The sequence below is a fragment of the Mus caroli genome, unplaced genomic scaffold (genome assembly GCF_978045245.1).
Source record: "Mus caroli unplaced genomic scaffold, Mus_caroli_1 scaffold_4, whole genome shotgun sequence".
In the NCBI taxonomy this organism is placed as follows: Eukaryota; Metazoa; Chordata; class Mammalia; order Rodentia; family Muridae; genus Mus; species Mus caroli.
Window position 1 is genome coordinate 99,351,809 of NW_028227259.1, and position 20,486 is coordinate 99,372,294.

At 41.6% G+C, this 20,486-nt stretch overlaps 1 protein-coding gene and 1 pseudogene across 1 annotated transcript; one reads left to right on the plus strand and one right to left on the minus strand.

Annotated features, from left to right (window-relative positions):
- Window positions 1–3,577: 3,577 nt before the first annotated feature.
- LOC147005278 (PRAME family member 20-like) lies at window positions 3,578–5,954 on the minus strand (annotated as a pseudogene).
- A 9,042-nt stretch (window positions 5,955–14,996) lies between these two features.
- Window positions 14,997–18,958, plus strand: LOC147005279 (PRAME family member 8-like). Its single transcript, XM_085836380.1, has 3 exons — window positions 14,997–15,079; window positions 17,051–17,641; window positions 18,592–18,958. The coding sequence occupies exons 1-3, from the start codon at window positions 14,997–14,999 to the stop codon at window positions 18,956–18,958; spliced, it is 1,041 nt and encodes a 346-aa protein (XP_085692506.1).
- Window positions 18,959–20,486: the final 1,528 nt, after the last annotated feature.

Consider the following 20,486-nt stretch of genomic DNA (forward strand, 5'->3'; position numbering starts at 1 on the left):
AGCTTGGTCTTAATGTGGGTATCCCAAAAATGAGATTGGGCGTTTTCTGTTTTTGAACTTTTTCTCTTCATTTGGAACCTTTTTGATTGTGGACTGACTTGTCTAGCTTTAGAGGGAGATGCATTTAATCCTGATGCAACCTGGTGTGTCAGGGTTGTGTGGCACCATTCTCCTGAGAATGGGAGAAGGAAATTAGGGGAAAAGGTCAGACGGTAGGACTTAGTGGAAAGGAAAGGCGAAAGGTGATCAGGTGGTAAAGTGAATACACAAATGAATTAATGAAAAAAAAAAGGGAATGATCAACAGGGAGATAGATGTGTTAGCATTTAAACTTGGCACAAACTAAATAGAAAAAAGTTTTCCTGATATGTATTAGCAACATATATTCTCACGAGGCAATTATAATTACACTAAATAATCTTGAAAATAGCAATTATTTTGATATAAAATAAAGTTCTGAACATTGGTGTGAAGCTTTGTATCTATAGTTAGTATGTACTTATAACTGATCATTAGATTATGTAAATTTTACAAAGAATGTTGTTTCAGTCAGACGTTTCCCTCAGACATAAATAGCCATGGTCATATTTATTTTAGTCCTTATCTCCCTCCATCTGTACATGGTTGCATTCTCTTCTGTTATCAACATACCCTTAAAGTTCATAATATAGAAATCGTCTAGGTGTTTTTGTTATTTTGATTTTTATTTACCTATTTTGCACAGTTTTTATTCCGTTCCTGATCAGGGATAACATGAAGTCAAGAGACAGCACAAGGAAAGTGCTCAGGGACTCTAACTCCAAGTCAAGAAGAAGTTTCTAGAATTTTTAAATTAGGTATTAGATAAGTACATAGAATGATATTGAATTTCTGCTCTGAATTCTCAACCTATAGGGTGCTGAGATAACTGTTACATATTATCACACCCTGTTTAATGTGGTTCACAGATCCTGTGAATGGCTAGGTAAACATTCTATGAAATGATGCACATCCAGACCATTCTTGGAATGACTCAGGATATTGGTATTACATTGGCAGATCTACATAGTGACTATCTAAAAAAAAGCAAACAATCAAGCAAACCAGCAACACACACATGTACACAAAATGTTTTAATTGAAATGAATTAAAGATAATGTCAAATCATAAGCTTTTGTCCAAAAGAGACTCCTGATTCCTTGTGATTGTGTATCCATGAGTGTGTTTACCATTGTCACACATGGGCCTGTAAGAATCCTCCCTCAGTAAGCAAGAGCCCTGTCTGCTCTTTCAGACAACTGGAGTTCAGTTCTAGAGAACCATCTGGTAGCTGACAACCATCTATACAAGATTCTGATACCTTTTTCTGTCATGCAAGGATACATGCAAATAGAACTGGAATATACATAAAATGCATACAGAAGGAAATGTTGTACAGTGACAAACTCCTAATTTCCTCTCACTCACCCATGGTGCCAGAGGTCCACTTCTGGAGCCCAGACCACCCTACACTATTGCTCACCAATGGAGCTCAAAGGATATGCCTTAAACTCCACATGCTCTCATGAAAGAGCCGAACAACTGGTCCTGATCAAAATGATCATTTTAATTAATTGGGCCATTTTTTATTCCTTCGTGAAATTAAGTCCATTTTTTAAAGACTTCTTCAGCTCTTTGAATAGCTACATGTATGTGTATTATGTGGATTTGTGCATGTGAAAGATGGGATCAATAGAGGACAGAAATGAGGTTCCTAGCACCTGAACCCTGAGTTCCATTTGACAGCCAACTTATAATTAGCTCTGAAATAGAACTTTGGTTCTCTGCAAAATTAGTGTGTGCTCTTCACCGTGAATAATCTCTCTCCATCTACACATTGTTTTTTTTAAGAATATGAAAACATTTTAAGTGTCAGAAAATCTCAGGTGAGTTTACTGGTCCTAAGGAACAAGGTCAGGTAACTGGACATTCAGACAGGGAGACAGGTTGAGGAGGAAGAGAGAAAGAACGAGCCTGAGAGAGGTATGTTCTTTATTTTTTGTCTTCCTCTTTACTTTAGGCCAGCCTAGAAGTTCATATGTTTCCCACCATAGCTGATAACTTTATCCACCTTCCCAAGTTTGTGACCTGTACTTCACTCCAGAGGGTGATTGTTGCATAGCCATTAAATTTACATGCTTTATTCAATTTGGACAATGACAATGATATTTAAAGAAAGAACTCCTGTTTTAAGTGTTCAATAAATATAGAGTAACAAATTATTTTATTAAGAGGTTACTATACAGAAAGGGGATATAATGACAAGGCAGAGGGTGATATTTCTCTCTTCTTTTGATTACAACTGAAGACTTAAAATACATTTTTTTTTGTACAGTAAATGGTTTATGGAGAAGAGAAACCTGCATTTCATTGGATATCTTTAAATAAATATGGGTACTTCATAGAGTTTGGGAGTACATTGGAATAAGGATTTAGGGACATATGACATAACAGATGGATTTAGTGGTTCCATTAGTCATCTCTGTAAAGCTTTACAAAAAGGTCAAGATTACAATGCCAGACTGGAAATCCTGTTTACTTTGCACTATGTTCTCTTCTTCACTTTAGGCATGTCTGATGGGTCCAAGGTTCCTTGTGGTCTGAATGTACTAGATGTTAATTATCTGTGATCCTTTTAATTCTCCTTCATAGTAGGTGTGTCTATGTTGCTCCCATTAGTTTAAATGTTTTGTGCATGTAACTGTTCAGCCACACAGGTTTGTTGTACATGTAGCCCAGGCAAAGGACAAGGAAGAGAAGTGCAAGAAAACTTTCATTTTAATATATCACGTTAATTTTACCAATACCTTTGCTTCACTCATGAAATACCAGTGTCTTTCCATTTCTCTACCCATTGAACCTTCCTGACCCTGAACCTGGTAGTGAGGTTGGTAACAGTCAAGGACCACACTGAGAGAACATCCAGGTTTATAGGTATCCAGGTTTATAGGTATCCAGACTAGTTAGTCTGTCCAGGGAGAAGACATGTAACAATGACAAGCTGTGTTTCTGACTACACTAGGGCCCTGTTCCCACAGTCCATCCAACTGTTCCCCTTGTCAAGCTCAGTTTCCCAGATACCAGTCAATGAACATCCTTTAGTTTCTAACCATCTGAACGGTGTCAGAAGCCACAGGCTCTGAGTTCCCTAGGTGAGAGATGTGTCCCAAGCCTATTGTTCATTTGAATCCAGAACGTTTCCAATTTACTGCCAGCAACGACAAAGTCTGGACACCTGGTCAAAGACTTGGTGCATCCCACATGTATGGCAGATATCTGTAGCAAAGGAGCTGTTCTTGGTCTGCCTAATTATCCTCAGTGTATCCATAAGATCCTGACAAAGTTGGGAAAATCTTTCTACAGGACATGACCCAACTCATCATAGCATTCCATAGGAGCAGGGTATTGTTCCACATTCATCTTGCTCCAGTTGACTGTGTGCCACAAACAGTCCTTCAAGATAGGCATGGAGAAGTCATTGCTATAGAAGTTGACATTGGATATCTGAGAGAATTGTTTGAATGCAGGTAGGAAGACACTGAGCTTGGAGTCCTTCATTCTACACTCCTGAAAATCCAGAGTCTCCAGAGTGCCTACCACGTTCATGAGGAAACCTCTCAGAGGCATAAGATGTAAATCAAGTAAGGCCACCCCTCTCAACTCCAGATGTTTTAGCTGAAAGAGGCTCTGACAGCAGGCGAAGGAATCCAAATTTCTCTGTGAAATCAGGGAGTAACTAATGGAGAGGGTCTTCAAGGGTGTATTCAGGCACCTAGAGATAAAGTAGACAGATGGTTATTTCTGGCAAATAGTCTTGTAGAGGTTTGACTGGGATATACAAAGTTGTAGAAGGAACCAAGTGCCCTAGTGTCAGTTTGACTAAATGGTCAAGGACATCATCTACGATGCTTCCTTTTGGAAACTGCTCAGTCATGTCAACCTCGCAATTTATCTCATGGCCTTACTCTAAACCTGAGAACTGGTTTGTCCTCTAATCCCAGAAAGCACACAGAAGAAACTCCATCCCAATAAAATTCTCACAGGATGTTAATATTTGCTGTGCGCTCACTGAATCTGCATTTTATCATACTCTCTGCAGTCATACTTGCTCTCATTACATCCCAGGCTCGTCCTTCTGCCCAATGCACTCAGCACTACTTGGCCTCAAAATATATTACTCATGGTGACTGAAAGAAGATAGAAGGCTACTCTTCTAGTTCTGAGCATATAACTCAAGTTCACACTGTGCTAATGAGTACCCTGACTCCTCACTATAGACTCCCGTTTCTCTTCCCTTTCCATTTGATTATGTGGGTTTGATTCCAGAAAGAATGACATCCTATTCTTACTAGTTCTGACCTTCTCTTTACACCAAATCACTTCTCTATATCATGAGTGCTCATTTCAGAAACTGATTTAACTTGTAAAATTTCCCTTGTATATCTCAGTGAACATGGAAACAAGAGACAACGTTCAGAGTCTTATGAATCTCTAAATGCTTGTTCCTAGTGACTGACTGGCATCATGTACCACTAATCTTTTAGATAAGACAGACAAATTTGCTTTGGTAGCTGATCCAACTGTCTATTCTTGCTTAACCTAGGACCTGATTCATCTGGTCTCTGAGAAAATAGATGTAGAACATGAAGAGATGCTAGAGACAGTTGAATTTGGAGAACTGAGAAATAAACTTGTTGATACACTTGGCTTCTCTGACTCTTGTTCTATTGATAATAGGGAAGGTGGTCTTGTGAAGGGGTGCCAGGAATACATTGTGAACATTTCCCATCTGCCCTAAATAGGGGGCAAAATGTGCCAACTCTAACAGACTCCATTCAGTATTTAGTTCTAACTCCATGATGTGCTCTGGATGAAAAACATGGAAGATATGTCTGAGATCTTTTACTGGCAGAGCCCAGATCTTCATCTTTGTACAGCAGAAATATAGGGAGCCCTTTCTCTTCTGGGCCCACTTCAAGAACCATGCTTGTGCTTCATCAAGGCACGGCCTGATGCACAGGTCAACTGTGACCTTCAGATGCTGCCTCAGTGCATATGTGGGACGGACCTTCATGGCTTGCTTTTCATCCAAGATATCTGCTGAACAGTCACTATCCTCTGACTCAGTTCTTATGCTCCAGAAGTTATGGTACACGTTCCGCAGGTCGAGAAACTGCAGTTTTTTCCTCCTGCAGGTGACACATATGAATGATGGCAGACCCTGAATTAGCTTTTACTACTTAAATCTAAACTCGGCTCTCTTCCCTACTAATTTGTATGTTTTTTTCAGGACCTGATATCCACGTTGGACTCTGGCATGCTACAGAAGCTTTCCTGTGCTTCTGTATAGTTTTCTTTCAGTAAGGTACACTTTATTTCTCCTTACTTATATTATTAGTTCTTGTGGGGATGTCAGGGATAGGCACATTCTACTGTGAGGTCACATTTACTCTAGTCCATATTCAAATCTAATCCAGAGCCAACTATCCTCAGTACAAGTAAGCAGTAGCTGTCAAGAACCCTGTATCCATGCCTGATGATGACATCAGAAGCATCTGATCCATTTATGACAAAACTAATCTCCCTGACCATGTCTAATGTGTACTCCTTCTGCTCCCTTCTACAGGACTTGGAAACTGCTTACCTGCAGTGAAACCCTCTTGTTCGATGAATGTCTACTCCATCTAGCACAGCCTGCCATGTTTCCATGTTTCATTAATAGTCTTCATCAATGCCCCCACAGGTAGACCATGGAAAGGCCAGGCTATCACCAATGCCTTTATGAGCTTTACATGTCTGCCATTGAAGGCTTCCTTGAACAGTGCTGGGAAGAGTCCATGGGCCATCTCCTCCAGATCAGACATGCCTAAAGCCTCCTCTCACACCAGAGTCTGAATTGCCAGCTTTTGGATTGTGGGTGGGGTATGAACACTCATTTTCCTTTTTTTTTTTTTTTTTTTTTTTTAGCTTTCAAAATATAATTTAAAACTATTTTGTACCAGTACAATATATTAATTTTTCAAATGTAAACTTTTTGTCAGCCATTAAAGCCTTTGCAAAAACCACATTCTACTTCTGTTTTATTGCACAATATCTATAAGAAAATATTAATTTTAAATTAGAAAACATAAAAATGCTTTCAATATAGAAGAAACCATCTGACACATTCTCCAAGTGAGAAACATGAGCAGCAAGGGCATGGCTAGAGCTTTGACAGGGTTCTGTCAAACTGACGATTATCTGCTGGAGGTCTCCTCTTGGTGGAATAGGAGAAGGGTTAGGGTTCTTCCAGCCATTGCATTTACAGGACTCCTCTGCCTTGCAGGCAGAGTACACGCCGAGTTTCTCCAGCTTCTTTGCCCATGAAGCAGAGCACAGCTGCACCTTCTTCTCAGCGATCCAGGCCAAGCTGCCTCTTCTGGTTCCCTCAGACCTGCCCGCGGGCACTGGTCCACAGGAAGCAGAGCTCCTGGCAGTGGTGGCCAGGGTCCAGGGGGAACCTTGCAGGGGCCTGGCCCTGCCAGCCTCGACCATGCTTCCCGGACTGTCACCCGCCAGGGTCCCCTGAACACACATCTTCTAAAGGTCTCCAATCAGAAGGATCCTGGGGAAGGAGTCAGAAATGAATATTCATTTAAGACAAAGTTTATAAAACTTCCTCACCATCACATCAACCACTAAGCTAGTGAGTTACTGCTCATGCAATGCTAGAGACTTCAAGTTACCTATTCATCCTATACTGGTGATGGAAAGACAGTCCCCCACACTGGCATCATGGCAGCCTCTCTACCACAAAAATGGGTATCTAATTTTTGGAACAAAAATTTTGTTCGTAGCCGGACGTGGTGGCGCACACCTTTAATCCCAGCACTTGGGAGGCAGAGGCAGGCAGATTTCTGAGTTCGAGGCCACCCTGGTCTACAAAGTGAGTTCCAGGACAGCCAGGGCTACACAGAGAAACCCTGTCTCAAAAAAAAAAAAATTTTTTTTTGTTTGTGATCCACTCTTAAAAAAAAAAAAAAAAAAAAAAAAGCATGAAAGAAATATTGAATTGACAAGCATCACAGGACTTAATGTGGATGGCCCAAACCAAAATGTGCAGCACAAAGGATATAGAACCTTAGGAGACCAGCCCCAGTGGATAGGCGTGTCCCCAGGTGAGGGAAGGGCCCAGTTATCCATCTCAACATTTTTAAACTAGAATTGTTCCCATCTAAAGAAAAGTGTGGACAAAATATAAATCAGAGATTGAAGGAAAGACCATCCAGAGACTGCTTACCCTGGGATCCATCCCATCAGCAGACACCAATCTCCGACACTATAGCTGATGCCAAGATGTGCTTACAGACAGGAGTTTGGTATGGCTGTTCTCTGAGAGGTTGTGCCAGTATATAAGACAATTGCAGGCACTTATAGGCAACTATAAGGCTGAGCCAGGGGAACACAATGGAAGGCTTAGGGAAGAACAGAAGAGGTGAAAGAGATTGAAACCCCATAGGAAGAACAACATTATCCACTAACTTGACCCCTCAGAGCTATGATGGATGAAACCACCACCGAAAGTTTGTACATGGGTGCATCCATGGCTCTGGATAAATATGTAGCTGATGTTTGAATTATCTCATATCCATGGGAAGGGAGATGCTTGGTCCTCTGGAGGCTTTTTGGGAATTGGGTGTGTGTGTAAGGGAGTATTGTCTTAGAGTCAAAGTGGATAGACGATGGTCAGGGAAGACTGGGAAAAAGAACAACAATTCAAATGTAATTAAATAATCAACAAAAAAGGAAAAAAAAAGAAAACGAAAACAACCAACAAAACAAAAATGCAACAAACAATGATCATGGAAACAGTAAACACACACACACACACACAAACCCTTGTGTCTTGGATCAATAGTGACCCACTAAGCATGATGATGACAATGGGTTCCTATAGTTATCAGGGTTTCCTGGGTCCCTAATGAAGACCATATCAAAAAAATCAAAGCTATGTGAAAGTGATGTAAGGCAAAGCCTAAGGTAAGACATTGAGTATGTTCTCCAAGTGTAACTCCAGCTATTGTGAGTTAAAGGTGTTCAAAGATACATGGTCTCCAGGACTCCAGTATGAGCCAGTGACTCACAAAAACAAACACAAACATTTGAGTGAATGGAAATGTGAGGGAATGCACTAGTAATCTATGCACTGAGGAGGCTTATGAGTAAGGAGGTTCTTGCATTTCAGCCTACCCAATGCCACATGGTCATTTCTAGGAGAGCTTAAACAAAATAGAAAGACCTTCTTTTTAAAAAATCAACCATAATAATGAAATCAACTGCTTAACATATATATTTGTGATGAAGCTAAAACTTCATTTGGAATTAAATACCAGATGTTCAATGTGTTCCTGTAAGGAGATAAAAATTAACATTTTTTGGTCATATGTGGGAGACTAAAGGTTTCTACATCCAACTGCATGACCCAGGGGAATATCCTTACCTACTACTTCTGAACACTGTAGATAGGTCTCTCAGTGCTGGCCAAACAAGTCATTTATCCAGGCTGCAGATCTCTGAGTGTGTTCTCTGGCTCCACTGAAGCCTTTATATACCTATGGCTCACCCCTCCCTTTTGTATCCACACCTACCAATCCCAAACTGGAATTGAATTAGATGGGTAAACTCCACCCTTTTAATTCTTTTTGTAACATGCAGCCTTTTCAGATATTGAGTCAGAGCTCTCAACCTCATTTGAGAGCTCATGTGGGGAGGTTATGGAACAAGGGGAACACATCTCTATTGGTGGAGAGAGTGCAAACTTGTACAACCACTTGTATGATCAATCTGACAGTTTCTCAAAATTTGAGATTCATTCTACCTTCTAGAGCCAGCTTTACCACTCCCAGACAGAAAGCCAAAGAGGACCCACAACACCACAAAGACACTTGCTTGACTATGTTCATAGTAGCCGTCCTTCCACTGAAGATACCAGGCCTTCTAAAACACAGCAGACCTGATTCACATATGAATTCAGAGAGCTTGAATCAGCGGGCACAGGGCATGTACAGATTTATACCACATGACAGTACTGAGAGAAGCTCCCCTTCCTAACCCAAAAGCTGTCTCCAATCCATAAAGTCTTAAAAATGAAACACTAACCTTGTTAAATGGAAACTTCTTTTCCTTTTTTCTTTTTTTTTGGTTTTTTCGAGACAGCTTTTCTCTGTGTAGGCCTGGCTGTCCTGGAACTCACTCTGTAGACCAGGCTTGCCTGGAACTCAGAAATCTGCCTGCCTCTGCCTCCAAAGTGCTGGGATTAAAGGTGTGTGCCACCTCTGCCTGGAGTTAAATGGGAATTTCCTGTGGATGCAAATCTCACTCTTTCTTTTTTTCTTTTTTCCCTTTTTTCCCTTTTTTTCTCTTTTTTCTCTCTTTTCTTTTTTCTCTTTTTTCTCTTTTTTCTCTTTTTTCTCTTTTCTCTCTTTTCTCTTTTCTCTCTCTCTCTCTTCTCTCTCTTCTCTCTTTTACTTTTTTCCTTTTTCTTTTTTGGTTTTTCGAGACAGGGTTTCTGTGTATAGCTCTGCCTGTCCTGGAACTCACTTTGTACACCAGGCTGGCCTTGAACTCAGAAATCTGCCTGCCTCTGCCTCCCCAGTGCTGGGATTAAAGGTATGCGCCACCATGCCCTGTGCAAATCTCTCTCTTAATGGGAGACTAATTGACCAGTTGTAGGTAGGAAAGCAAAACAAACTCAAAGACTTTTTAGCAAATCTGAGTGTTAGAAAGTTGTGTCATGTACTTTTGTTTATTTATATTGTTTTAATTTTAGATTATAAGTTCTTTGCTTGTCTATTACAGCTACCATTTTCCTGTTTTTCTGGGATTTCTGTGTCTTTGAATGTATTCTGTATTTCTTTGGGATTTGTTTTTGCTGTTGTTGGTGGTTCTACTTTTTTTTTTTGAGGGGGTGGGATTGGCTCCCTTTTTTCTGTTGGTTTATTTATTTTGTCCTGTTCCAACTTGTGTGTTTTTCTTTTCTTTTGGTTTTCTGTTGCTTTTTTGTTGATTTGTTAATTTCTGTGTTTGTTTTTCAAGCAGGGTCTGATTGTAAGTTCAACTGTTCTGTAACTCACTTCCTAGGCCAGGCTGGAGGTGGTCCTGCCTCTTTCTCCCCTGTCCTGGGAGTACACTTGTATACTGCCACACATGTTTCAGGATTCTTTAAGTGCCTGTTTCTTTTCTCAGGAGAGATACAAAGGGTGTGGATTGAGATGGAAAATAATGTGGGAATGATCTCAGAGGAGTTGGGGGAGTTGAAGCCATAATCACAACACATTGTATGAAAAAAAAATATTTTCACTAAGGAAAAAGCAAAGAAAAGGGGAGGGAGATATGACTGAATAGTTAGAGCACTGGCTTCTCTAACAGATACCTCAGGATCATTTCCAAGCTTCTCTGTGTCAGCTCCTCTGTCTTTATCCCCCATGCTCCTAACTCCTGAACCATCTCTTTATCCCATATGTGGTTAACATGAAGGAGTGTAATCTTAGCACATTGTCAACAGATAATGCCACCAAGATAGGAACTAGACGGGCAAAAGGCTCATACTACACAAAGAGGCAGAGATAGTATCTTCTTTAATTGGAGTGTAGACGGGTTTATACATGGAAACTATTTCACCTAGGCAGCCATAACGAATAATATGGGGTTCATTACAGGAAAGGATCTCAATATCTAGACCTGATAAGTAAGATAGTACAATTTTAGAATCTTGAAATTTGGGAGCTATAGCACTCTTGGTCATGATAGAGCCCCCAACATGGAGAAGACCAGTGGCTCCTTGAATGAGGCACAGTATTGAGGAGAGTGCCTCAAGAGAAGTTGTTCCAAGACTTGTAGCTGGTAAGCCTTTACAAGGTGTCCACTGGACTGGAAGGAAGCTGATATATGTTTTCTACTTTCATAGGAACCTGTGTCATTGATGCTGTGTTCACCTGGAAGAAGTGATTCTGAAATGATCTCTGAGGTTACTCTCTAGACACATCTGGTAGAGATTTTCAAGATATGCAAAGGTTGAGGACCAAGCCTAGATGTGGCCATTGTCCTGTCACAGCCAAATTTCTGGAGAACATAAATGAGAGAAGCCGAGCTTATCAGTTCCATTGGATTTCTAGATTTTAGTCTCTGACTTATGCCTGTAAAATTCAATTGTCAGTCAAGGAAGAAAATGATTGCTCATAGCTTTGGGCAGCAAACAGGTGTTGCTCTTAGGCTCACATTGTTCCTTCCCTGGTCCTACTGGTGTGACTCAGAGGTGTAAACAGAAAGGAATTGTGTGTGCTAGGAAGATGTGAATGGCTAAATACTATAGGCACGGTTGTTGAAGGAGCTGCTACATCTGCATAGGTGGTAGTGGGCACCAAGCTACCAGAATAAAAGCTCTGTGCACCAAATGAGCAAGGGGGCTAGAAGTTTCATAGCCAGACAGAGAACAAGGCTTAGTAGCAGGATCTCAGCTTCAGCCAAGTCCAGAGGAAACACTGGAAACAAAGACAGAAGTAAAAAATACCGCCCTCCCCCCCAAAAAAAAACCCCACAAAGAAACAAGAAACAAATAACAAGAATACCTTTGAGGCTTTCTATCCTTCTACTCTGATGAGCATGGAACAGAAGGTCAACCTCACCGGGACAGGGCTCCTAGAACCTTGGTGAAATAATGACACCCAAACAACAGATTCTACTCTACATGAAATTCCCCAAGGACAGCCTGCACAAAGTGCTCAGAGGGACACAGGTCAATTACAGAAAATCTCTAGAAGTAAACTCATAGCAATATAACAGGATCAGGGATCTACCCCCTCCCATTGAGCACAAAGCCTGAAGAAAGATTTTTTCCCACCATTGGGTATGTATACAAAGGCCTCCATTCCTTCTGATGTGTGACATTGTTCATGCATGCTAAATAGAGTATGCACATCAGGTCTCTTGAGGTTTTATTTAAGAATTTTATTTTGTGTTTTGGGCATTTTTTGTTCTGTTTTTGCCTCTCTGTTTGATTGATTGATTGATTGATTGATTGATTGATTGATTGATTGATTGATTTTTTTGACAGGGCTGGTCAGTTTACCCATCTCTGGTTCTTCCTGAACTCACTTTGTAGACCAGACTAACCTTGACCTCAGAGATTCACCTGCTTCTACCGCCCTAATCCTGGGGTTTACGTCTGAACCTGCACAGTCTGGGAAACTTACCCTTGTTTGTGTGTTTGTTTGTTTTGTTGTTTTGAGACAGGGTGTCTTTGTTTAAGAGCCCTACATGTCCCATAAGCCACTCTGAGGAGCAGTCTGGCCTCGAAATCAAAGATGCTCCTGTCTCTGACTGTAGTGCTGGGATTAATGTCCTGTGCCACCCTGCCCAGCTCTGGTTCAATTTTATGAAAGATCCTCACTCCATAGGTTTCACTGGTTGGTGATTTGTTATTTAGATAAGGGTAGCTCTGAACTCCCTGAATCAGTCAAACTTTGACTCCTGAGAGGAGGGAATAAATGTGTATGCCACCATTCCGACTATAGATGTATTGCTTTAGTAAGATTTGTTCTATATGTAGGGGTGTTTTGCCTACAACTATGAATGGGCAGCCCTCACATGCCTGCTGCCCTTGAGGTCAGAAGGCAGTTTCACATTTGCTGGAACTGGACTCACAGATCATTTCAAGCCACCATGTAGATGATAGGAATAGAAGGTTGACGGGTGTTCCTTCTTTCTAAGCCAAGTCTCCAGCCCAAGACCCACATCACATCTCATAGCCCTGAGGAATGTTGTCGGGCTGATTCTACTTAAGTTTCCTGAGCAGCCAAGGGTACCATCTCTCTCACACCTTCCTTTTCATGTTTTCCTTTGTCCATTTAGAAAGCAGGTTGTGATGGTTTGTATATTCTTGGACCAAGGAGTGACACCATCTGGAGGTGTGAAGACTCAGATTAATTGCTTTGTCAAAGGAAGTCTCAAAAAAGCCTAGCAAAGGCTTTTTTCTCCGGTTAAGTCTTATGAAGAGAAGATTGAACAAGCATAGTAAGCATAGAAAGGAAAAATATAAAATACATGATTAAAGGAGTACCAGGGAGTGGAATGGAGCAAAATCTTGTGTTCTAGGAGATAACAGATTAAGGGAGTGGGACCTTGGGGCAAGATCCTACCCAGATAAATTTAGATCTAAGCATGGTGATACACACCTTTAATACCAGGAGACTGGCATGCTGATCTCTGCATTCAAGGCCAATCTACAGAGCAAGATCCAGGATAGCCAAGCTTAGGCAGTGAAGGATTTGGAAAACAGAAAGCCAGTGACAATATAATAGTACAATTGGGTCATGTTCTATTTCCTGCCAGCAGCAGAACTCGGCAGCTTCAGATATATGCTGAGGAAATCTGATAACAGGGAGTGGAAACAGCCCAGGAGAAAGCGGTTTGTTGCAGTCAACAAAGATGAAAAAGAAGTGGAGATCTGGAGACTGCTTTGACATCAGCCATGGAGATGCAGAGTTTGTAGTTTGCCCAGCTGGTTTAATGCCTTGCTTTGGGGATTACAGTTAAATTAGTTGGATGCATCTCAGGAGAGACCTTGAACTTTGGACTTTTAACATTATTAAGACTACTAAAGACTATGAGGACTTTGAAAGTTGGACAAGGGCTGGTGAGATGGCTCAGTGGGTAAGAGCACCCGACTGCTCTTCCGAAGGTCCAGAGTTCAAATCCCAGCAACCACATGGTGGCTCACAACCATCCGTAACGAGATCTGACGCCCTCTTCTGGAGTGTCTGAAGACAGCTACAGTGTACTTACATATAATAAATAAATAAATCTTAAAAAAAAAGAAAGTTGGACAAAATGCATTTGCATTATGCTATGTTTAAGTATGGCCCCCATAGACTCATGTTTTTGAACAAGTCTATGGGGACCAGGGAGTGGAATGTGATGGTTTGTATATTCTTGGGCCAGGGAGTGGCATCATCAGGAGTTGTGGCTTTGATGGAATAGGTGTGACATGGCTGGAACAGGTGTGTCACTGTGAGTGTGGGCTTAAAACTCTCACCCCAGTTGCCTGGAAGTCAGTCTTCCACTAGCAGCCTTTAGATGAAGACGTAGAACTCACAGCTCTGCCTGAGCCATGACAGCCTGGATGCTGCCATGCTCCCACCTTGATGATAATGGACTGAACCTCTGAACCTGTAAGCTAGCCCCAATTAAATGTTGTTTTTTATAAGACTTGCCTTGGTCATGGTGTCTGTTCACAGCAGTAAAACCCTGACTAATACACAGGTCTTTGTCCATTTAGATCAGACTATACTTCAGCTTAAAATTTGGCTGAAGATGACATTAAAATGAGCCTCCTACCTCCCACTTCAAATTTTGAGCTTACCGGCATGCCCCATCTTGTCTATTGCAAAGAGAGTTTTAGAGAGGAATCCCTGAATGTTGGGTAGCTCCTTACCAACTGAGTACACACACAACACCCTGGCTACTATAGTAATGGAATCAAGCCTTGCTCCTGCCCTACCATTTGCGTGGCTGCTGCTACATTTTACTGACAGAGCATCCACTTCAGCCCTTGAGCTCCAGTACATATTCCTAACTCTGACTCTGTATTCTGTCCCAAATCCAGCACAAAATAATACCTTTGAATTATGCTATGTCTCTGATCAACAACAGATTAAACCCTTAGCTGATGAAAACTGGAAATGACTCTGGTCCCATGAATAAAATCCAACCAGATGTGTTTATTCATAAAAGTAATCCTATCAATAAGAAGGATCCTGAGGCAGGAGAAGTTCTAGAATTAGACTTCTAAAACACCCTTGGCTTCTGAGCATGACAAGATCCCCGGAACAAATTGCAAACTAAGTAAGCCTTAAGTAAATGAAGGAACAAGTCAACAAACTTGATGTTTTATGGTTAATTAACAAGTGGAATATTTGTATTTCTCCATGAAACTTTTGAAGATGGAGAAGAGTGGAGAGTATGTGAACACAAGTCCTTCTGATTCAACCAATGAAATGATTAGATCTTTAATCCGGAATTTAAGGTGTGGAGATTAAACCAGGAAATCCAATTCCAGTTTTGGATTGGAGGGTGTGGCTACAATAGGGAGGGGTGAGCAGACAGGTATATAAAGGAACCAGTGGATCCAGAGAACACACTTAGAGACCTGCAGCCTGAGTAATTGCCTGGTGCAGCGGTGACTTGGAGAAATATCTGCAGTGCTCAACTGGTATGTACTGGTTTTTCCTTGGATAATGCAGTTTGATGTAGAGAAGTTTAGAGTTCTTTAGGGGAATAGGTTGAAGTCCTTGAGTTTCATTCCAAATGAATTTTTAGCCTCATCACCGATATATTTCTGTGATAACTTTCATACTTCATTAGTGTGTTTCATATAATTTTTTTTTGAGACAAGGATCCTGCATCTTGATCAAACTCTCTTAGAACTGGCCATGTGACTCCTGGTAAGCTGGAAAGCAGATCATTCTGACTAACCTGTTCCCTCAGGTTAACCCTTCACTGAATTTGTGTGTGTTTGTGTGTATGTGTGTGTGTGTGTGTGTGTGTGTGTCTGTGTGTGTTTGTGTGTGTGTTTGTGTGTGTGTTTGTGTGTGTTTGTGTGTGTTTGTGTGTGTGTGTGTGTGTGTGTGTGTGTGTGAGACAGAGAGAGAGAGAGAGGGGGGTAGAGAGAGGGACAGGGAGAGAGAGGAGAGAGATCCTGGCTCACACTGTAGTCCTGTAGACCATGTATCTTTGATCTCATTCAATGCTCAAGTGAAACTTTTGAGTTATACATATGTATTGCTTTAGGCTTTGCGTTTCATTTTTTCCACATAGCTTTGCTCTGTGTACATGATTTGCTTCCCAGACACAGGAAACCCTAAAAATTGTAGAAATGCACTGAAGTCATTCTGCTTACTGGGAATTAATATTAATCCCCAACACAAGAATTTATGTTTGGTTGGTTGGTTGGTTGGTCGGTAGGTTGGTTTTGTTTGATTTCTGAATTTTTTTTTTAAGATTGTTTTTGAGAAAGGGTCATACAAAAAGGATTTTGATTTGAAAATTATGTGCTCATTTGTTTGATAGAAAGAACCCGGTTGTGAGATTCTATCTTTCCACCACCAGTTTAGGTTGAAGACGTAAATTGATTTCTCTGTCATTGTCAGAGTAGTAACTCTGAAGCTTAGTGGTTTATGTAATGGTGTGGAAGTTTTGCACACTTTGTCTTGAAAGTATATTTTTTTCTGAATCCTTCCCAAGAAGCCTTCTGACTGGAGACTGAAGAGGATAAGTGTTCAGACTCCATCCACACTCCAAAAGCTGGCATTGCAGGCTCTGCTGAGAGATGAGGATTTGGCCTTGTCCTCTCTGGAGGAGGTACCTTTTCTGCTCTTGCCAGCACTGTTGAAGGACGCCTTCACTGGCAGACTTAAGAAGCTCATTAAGGCAATGGTGGCAGCCTGGACTTTTCCTTGTCTCCCTGTGGGGTCTTTGATGAAGTCACCTAACCTGGAGACCTTGTAGGCTGTGCTGGATGAAATAGATATGTGACTGACAAGAGAATCTCACCCCAGGTGAGTAATAATCAAGTCGTCTATAAGGGAGCATTTGGGTACACAGTAGAGATTGTGGGGTCAAGGAGAATGGTTTCTGATGGGATCATCAGGCAGTGGTGCAGGAACCTTGAAGCTATTGTCTTCTTGGACTAAGGACAGTTATCAGTGGATTGCAACTTACTATAAGTAACCTCTAGAATGAGCCTATCCCTAGTTTTCCCACAAGCATGATTAATGGTATTGAGGAGAAAAATAATAGTACCTTAGTGGAAGGAAAGTGGTCAGGTCTACACATGCAGCTCAAGGAAAGATTCTGTACTATGTTTGTGTGCACATTGTACTGTTTAAAGAAATTGTACCTTACCAAGGTGGGAGAGACTTGAGTTTAGAGTTTGGTAATCAAAGCTGACTAAGAGTAGTCATGTCTGCTGACATTTGACATGTTTCACTCCCGGCAGGGGAAACCTTCAGGTTCTGGACCTGAGGAATGTGCACCATGCCTTCTGGGACATATGGGCTGGTGCAGAGGATGGTAGCTGTTCATCAGAGCCCTTGGATGAGAAGCCTAAAGTAGTGAAAGTCCTTCCAAGATATGCATGGAGGAGGCAGCTGAAGGTGGTGGCTGACCTGTGCCTCAGGCCCCGCCAGGATGAGTCACAAGCATACTTCTTGAAGTGGGCCCAGCAGAGAAAGGACTCCCTACATTTGTGCTGTATAAACATGAAGATCTGGGCTATGCCCATGAACTTTGTCTTAGAGATTTTGAATGCCTTTCATCCAGAGCACATAGAGGAATTGGAACTGAACACTGAGTGGAATGTGTTCAATCTGGCCCATTTTGCTCCCTGCTTCGGGAAGATGAGAAATCTTTGCAAACTTCTCCTGGCACCCCTCTATAAGAACGTCTTCAAGATTGCCAATAGGACAGGACACAGAGAAGACAAGTGTGTCAAGGAGTTCATTTCTATCTTCTCCAAATTCATTTGTCTCCAGCATCTCTCCATGTGTGGTGTCCACTTTCTCACAGACCACATGAATCAGGTCTTCAGGTAAGCAAGGAGGGAGAGCTGGATTACCTAGCAGAGCACTTTTGCTTGTCCATTTTAAGGATTATTCATATACGATGCCTTACAGTCAGCCACCTGGAACAAAATTTAGGGACCCTTTAGAATATGGATGTTATGTGTAATGATTCAAAGTCTCAAATAATTACTCTTGAAGCAGAAGACTGAAGGGAGGTAAGGAGTAGCTCAGATCAGGTCAGAAGGAACTGTAATTCTTCTTGGAATCACGGCCAACAGGGAGGTGAGGATGTATTTAGGAGATGGGAGATATCATCAACGTGAGGAGGTGAGCTCTGTGCTAAGATATGCGGGAGGAATCACGGCCAACAGGGAGGTGAGGATGTATTTAGGAGATGGGAGATATCATCAACGTGAGGAGGTGAGCTCTGTGCTAAGATATGCGGGAGGAATCACGGCCAACAGGGAGGTGAGGATGTATTTAGGAGATGGGAGATATCATCAACGTGAGGAGGTGAGCTCTGTGCTAAGATATGCGGGAACAGCCTACTATATTCCCCTGTTTTCCCATGAGTAAAGGGTTTTGAGCCCCAGTACTGTGCAGTACAAGGGACATGAGGGATTGTATGGAACTGTAAGGGATAGCAAGAGTGACAGTTCAGATGCTGCGATTAAATGCAGCTTTGAATGAGCCTACATGTAATATCCCTAGATCCTGTCAGGACTCTCTTGCTATGGAAATTCCTCTATGTGTCTTAGGGGCTAAACTGGTTTTCTGCTTGAGACTGAAGCCAGCTGATTTCCTGTGTGTTTGACTTGACTAAGCTGATTTCAAAAGGAAGCATCTCAGATAATATCTATGGTCATTTGATCACACTGAGCTTGGTCACCTGGTCACTTCTATGACTGTGTAAACCCCATACATGCTTTCCCTTACCATTTTCCTGATCTAACCATCTGGTCTCATTTATCCCTAGGTGCCTGATGACATCCTTGGAGTCCCTCTTCATCACTCACTACCAAATTTCACAGTCAGACTTGGATTCCTTCTCTTGCTGCCAGAGTCTCTTTCAGCTAAAACATCTGGAGATGAAAGGTGTGGTCTTACAGGTTTTGGATGTGATGCCTCTGAGAGGTCTCTTAGAGAAAGTGGTAAAAACTCTTGAGACTCTGAATTTGCAGGGATGTAAGATTAAGGACTCCCAGTTCAATGCACTCCTACCTTCCCTCATACAATGCTCTCAGCTCACCAAGATCAACTTCTACAACAATGACTTCTCCATGCCCATCCTGAAGGACCTTTTACAGCACACAGCCAGCTGGAGCAAGATGAATGTGGAATAATACCCTGCCCCTCTGGAGTGCTATAATGAGTTGGGCCATGTCTCTATAGAAAGATTTGCCCAACTGTGTCAGGATCTCATGGATACACTGAGGGCAATTAGGCAGCCCAAGAGCCCATCTTTTGCTACACATATATGCCACAAATGTGGCGAGTGCTGTGTCTATGGCCTGGGAGTCAGACTATGTTTTTGCTGGGGGTGAACATGGATACAGAACTTCTGCATGTGAATAAATGACAGGTTTGGGACACATCTCTGATGTGGGTTGCTCAGAGAATGTGACTTCAGGCAGTGTACAGATACTTGGAAAGAAAAGGATGAACAATAACTGGGATCTTGGAGGCTGAGCTTGACCTGGGGAACAGACAGATGGACTGTGTGTCCAGGTGCCTTGTGCAGTGATAAAGACAACTTGTTTAATTTAAGTGGACTCTGTCAGGACAGATTAACTAGATCCTTTGTCATTGACTTGTAAACTTTTTGTTCTTCACTATACTATTAAGTGAATACATAGAACATGGGTTCTTTAGATGTTATTCCTGTTGTCTGAGTAGAATAAAGTATCTAATTTTAAGCATTCTGTAGCAACTGCCCTCTGTTGAGAGTCAAAATGAACACATGGATGCCAGACATATCATGATTCAAAATCTTGGGTAGGTGGATAAAGTTATCAGCTAAGGTGGTTCACATATGGATATCTTGATTGGCCGGTGGTAAAGAAGTCAAAATACAATCTCCATGTCTCTCACACTCCTTTTTTTCTTTCTTTCATTCACCCTGTCTCCCTGACTGCCTTTCACCTTCACAGGCCTTGTTGCTTGGAACATGTGAACTTGCTGGAAGTTTGCTCACAGAAAATTCCTCTCAGGCTCTTCAGAAAAACAAACCAGTCAACAAACAAAACTCAGGAGCCCAAAAGTGCAATGAATCATGTTTTAATGGTACATGTTGCTTTAGAAGAGGGCAAAATTTGTTTTCAGAACTATCATCAGGTGCTTCCAGCTGCAACTCAGGCTTCAGGTGTTAATATCATTTCTTCAGACATCTGTGGATCCTGGCATTTACATGCACAATATGTACAATAAATCTGCGTATACACAAAATTGAGAATGTTGTAGACAAAAATCACACCATTTCACAAAGACTTCAGAAAAATGAAGTAATTGAATAAATGACATTGGTCAGTAGCAGTTACCTGAGTTTTGTGTGTCTTCAATGGTATTCCCCCTCCACCACAGTGTGAAGAGAATGTGTGAAGATTCAGGTATTTTCATTGAGCTTAACTGGGGAGTAGTAGCCCAGTTTTTTCTGGGCTCTGGTTTGAGGCCTGCACCTTGGATGTTTGAAAGAATACTAGGACTTCATCCTAGAACATATCTATCTTTCTGTCTATTTTCCTGTCAGTCCTTTTCAAGACAGTGGTTGGGACTCTTAGTATTGCTCAACAGTTCTACATACTGGGTTCCTGCCTAAAGAATCTACAATACACACATACATTCACATACACACACACACACACACACACTAAA

What these genes read in the sequence shown, in the direction of transcription:
- LOC147005279 (XM_085836380.1), top strand. Translation starts at nt 14,997, where the DNA reads ATGGAGAAGAGTGGAGAGTATGTGAACACAAGTCCTTCTGATTCAACC. An exon ending in TCTTTAATCCGGAATTTAAG is followed by an intron (nt 15,080 to 17,050) that starts GTGTGGAGATTA and finishes CACTCCCGGCAG; the next exon opens with GGGAAACCTTCAGGTTCTGG. An exon ending in CACATGAATCAGGTCTTCAG is followed by an intron (nt 17,642 to 18,591) that starts GTAAGCAAGGAG and finishes ATTTATCCCTAG; the next exon opens with GTGCCTGATGACATCCTTGG.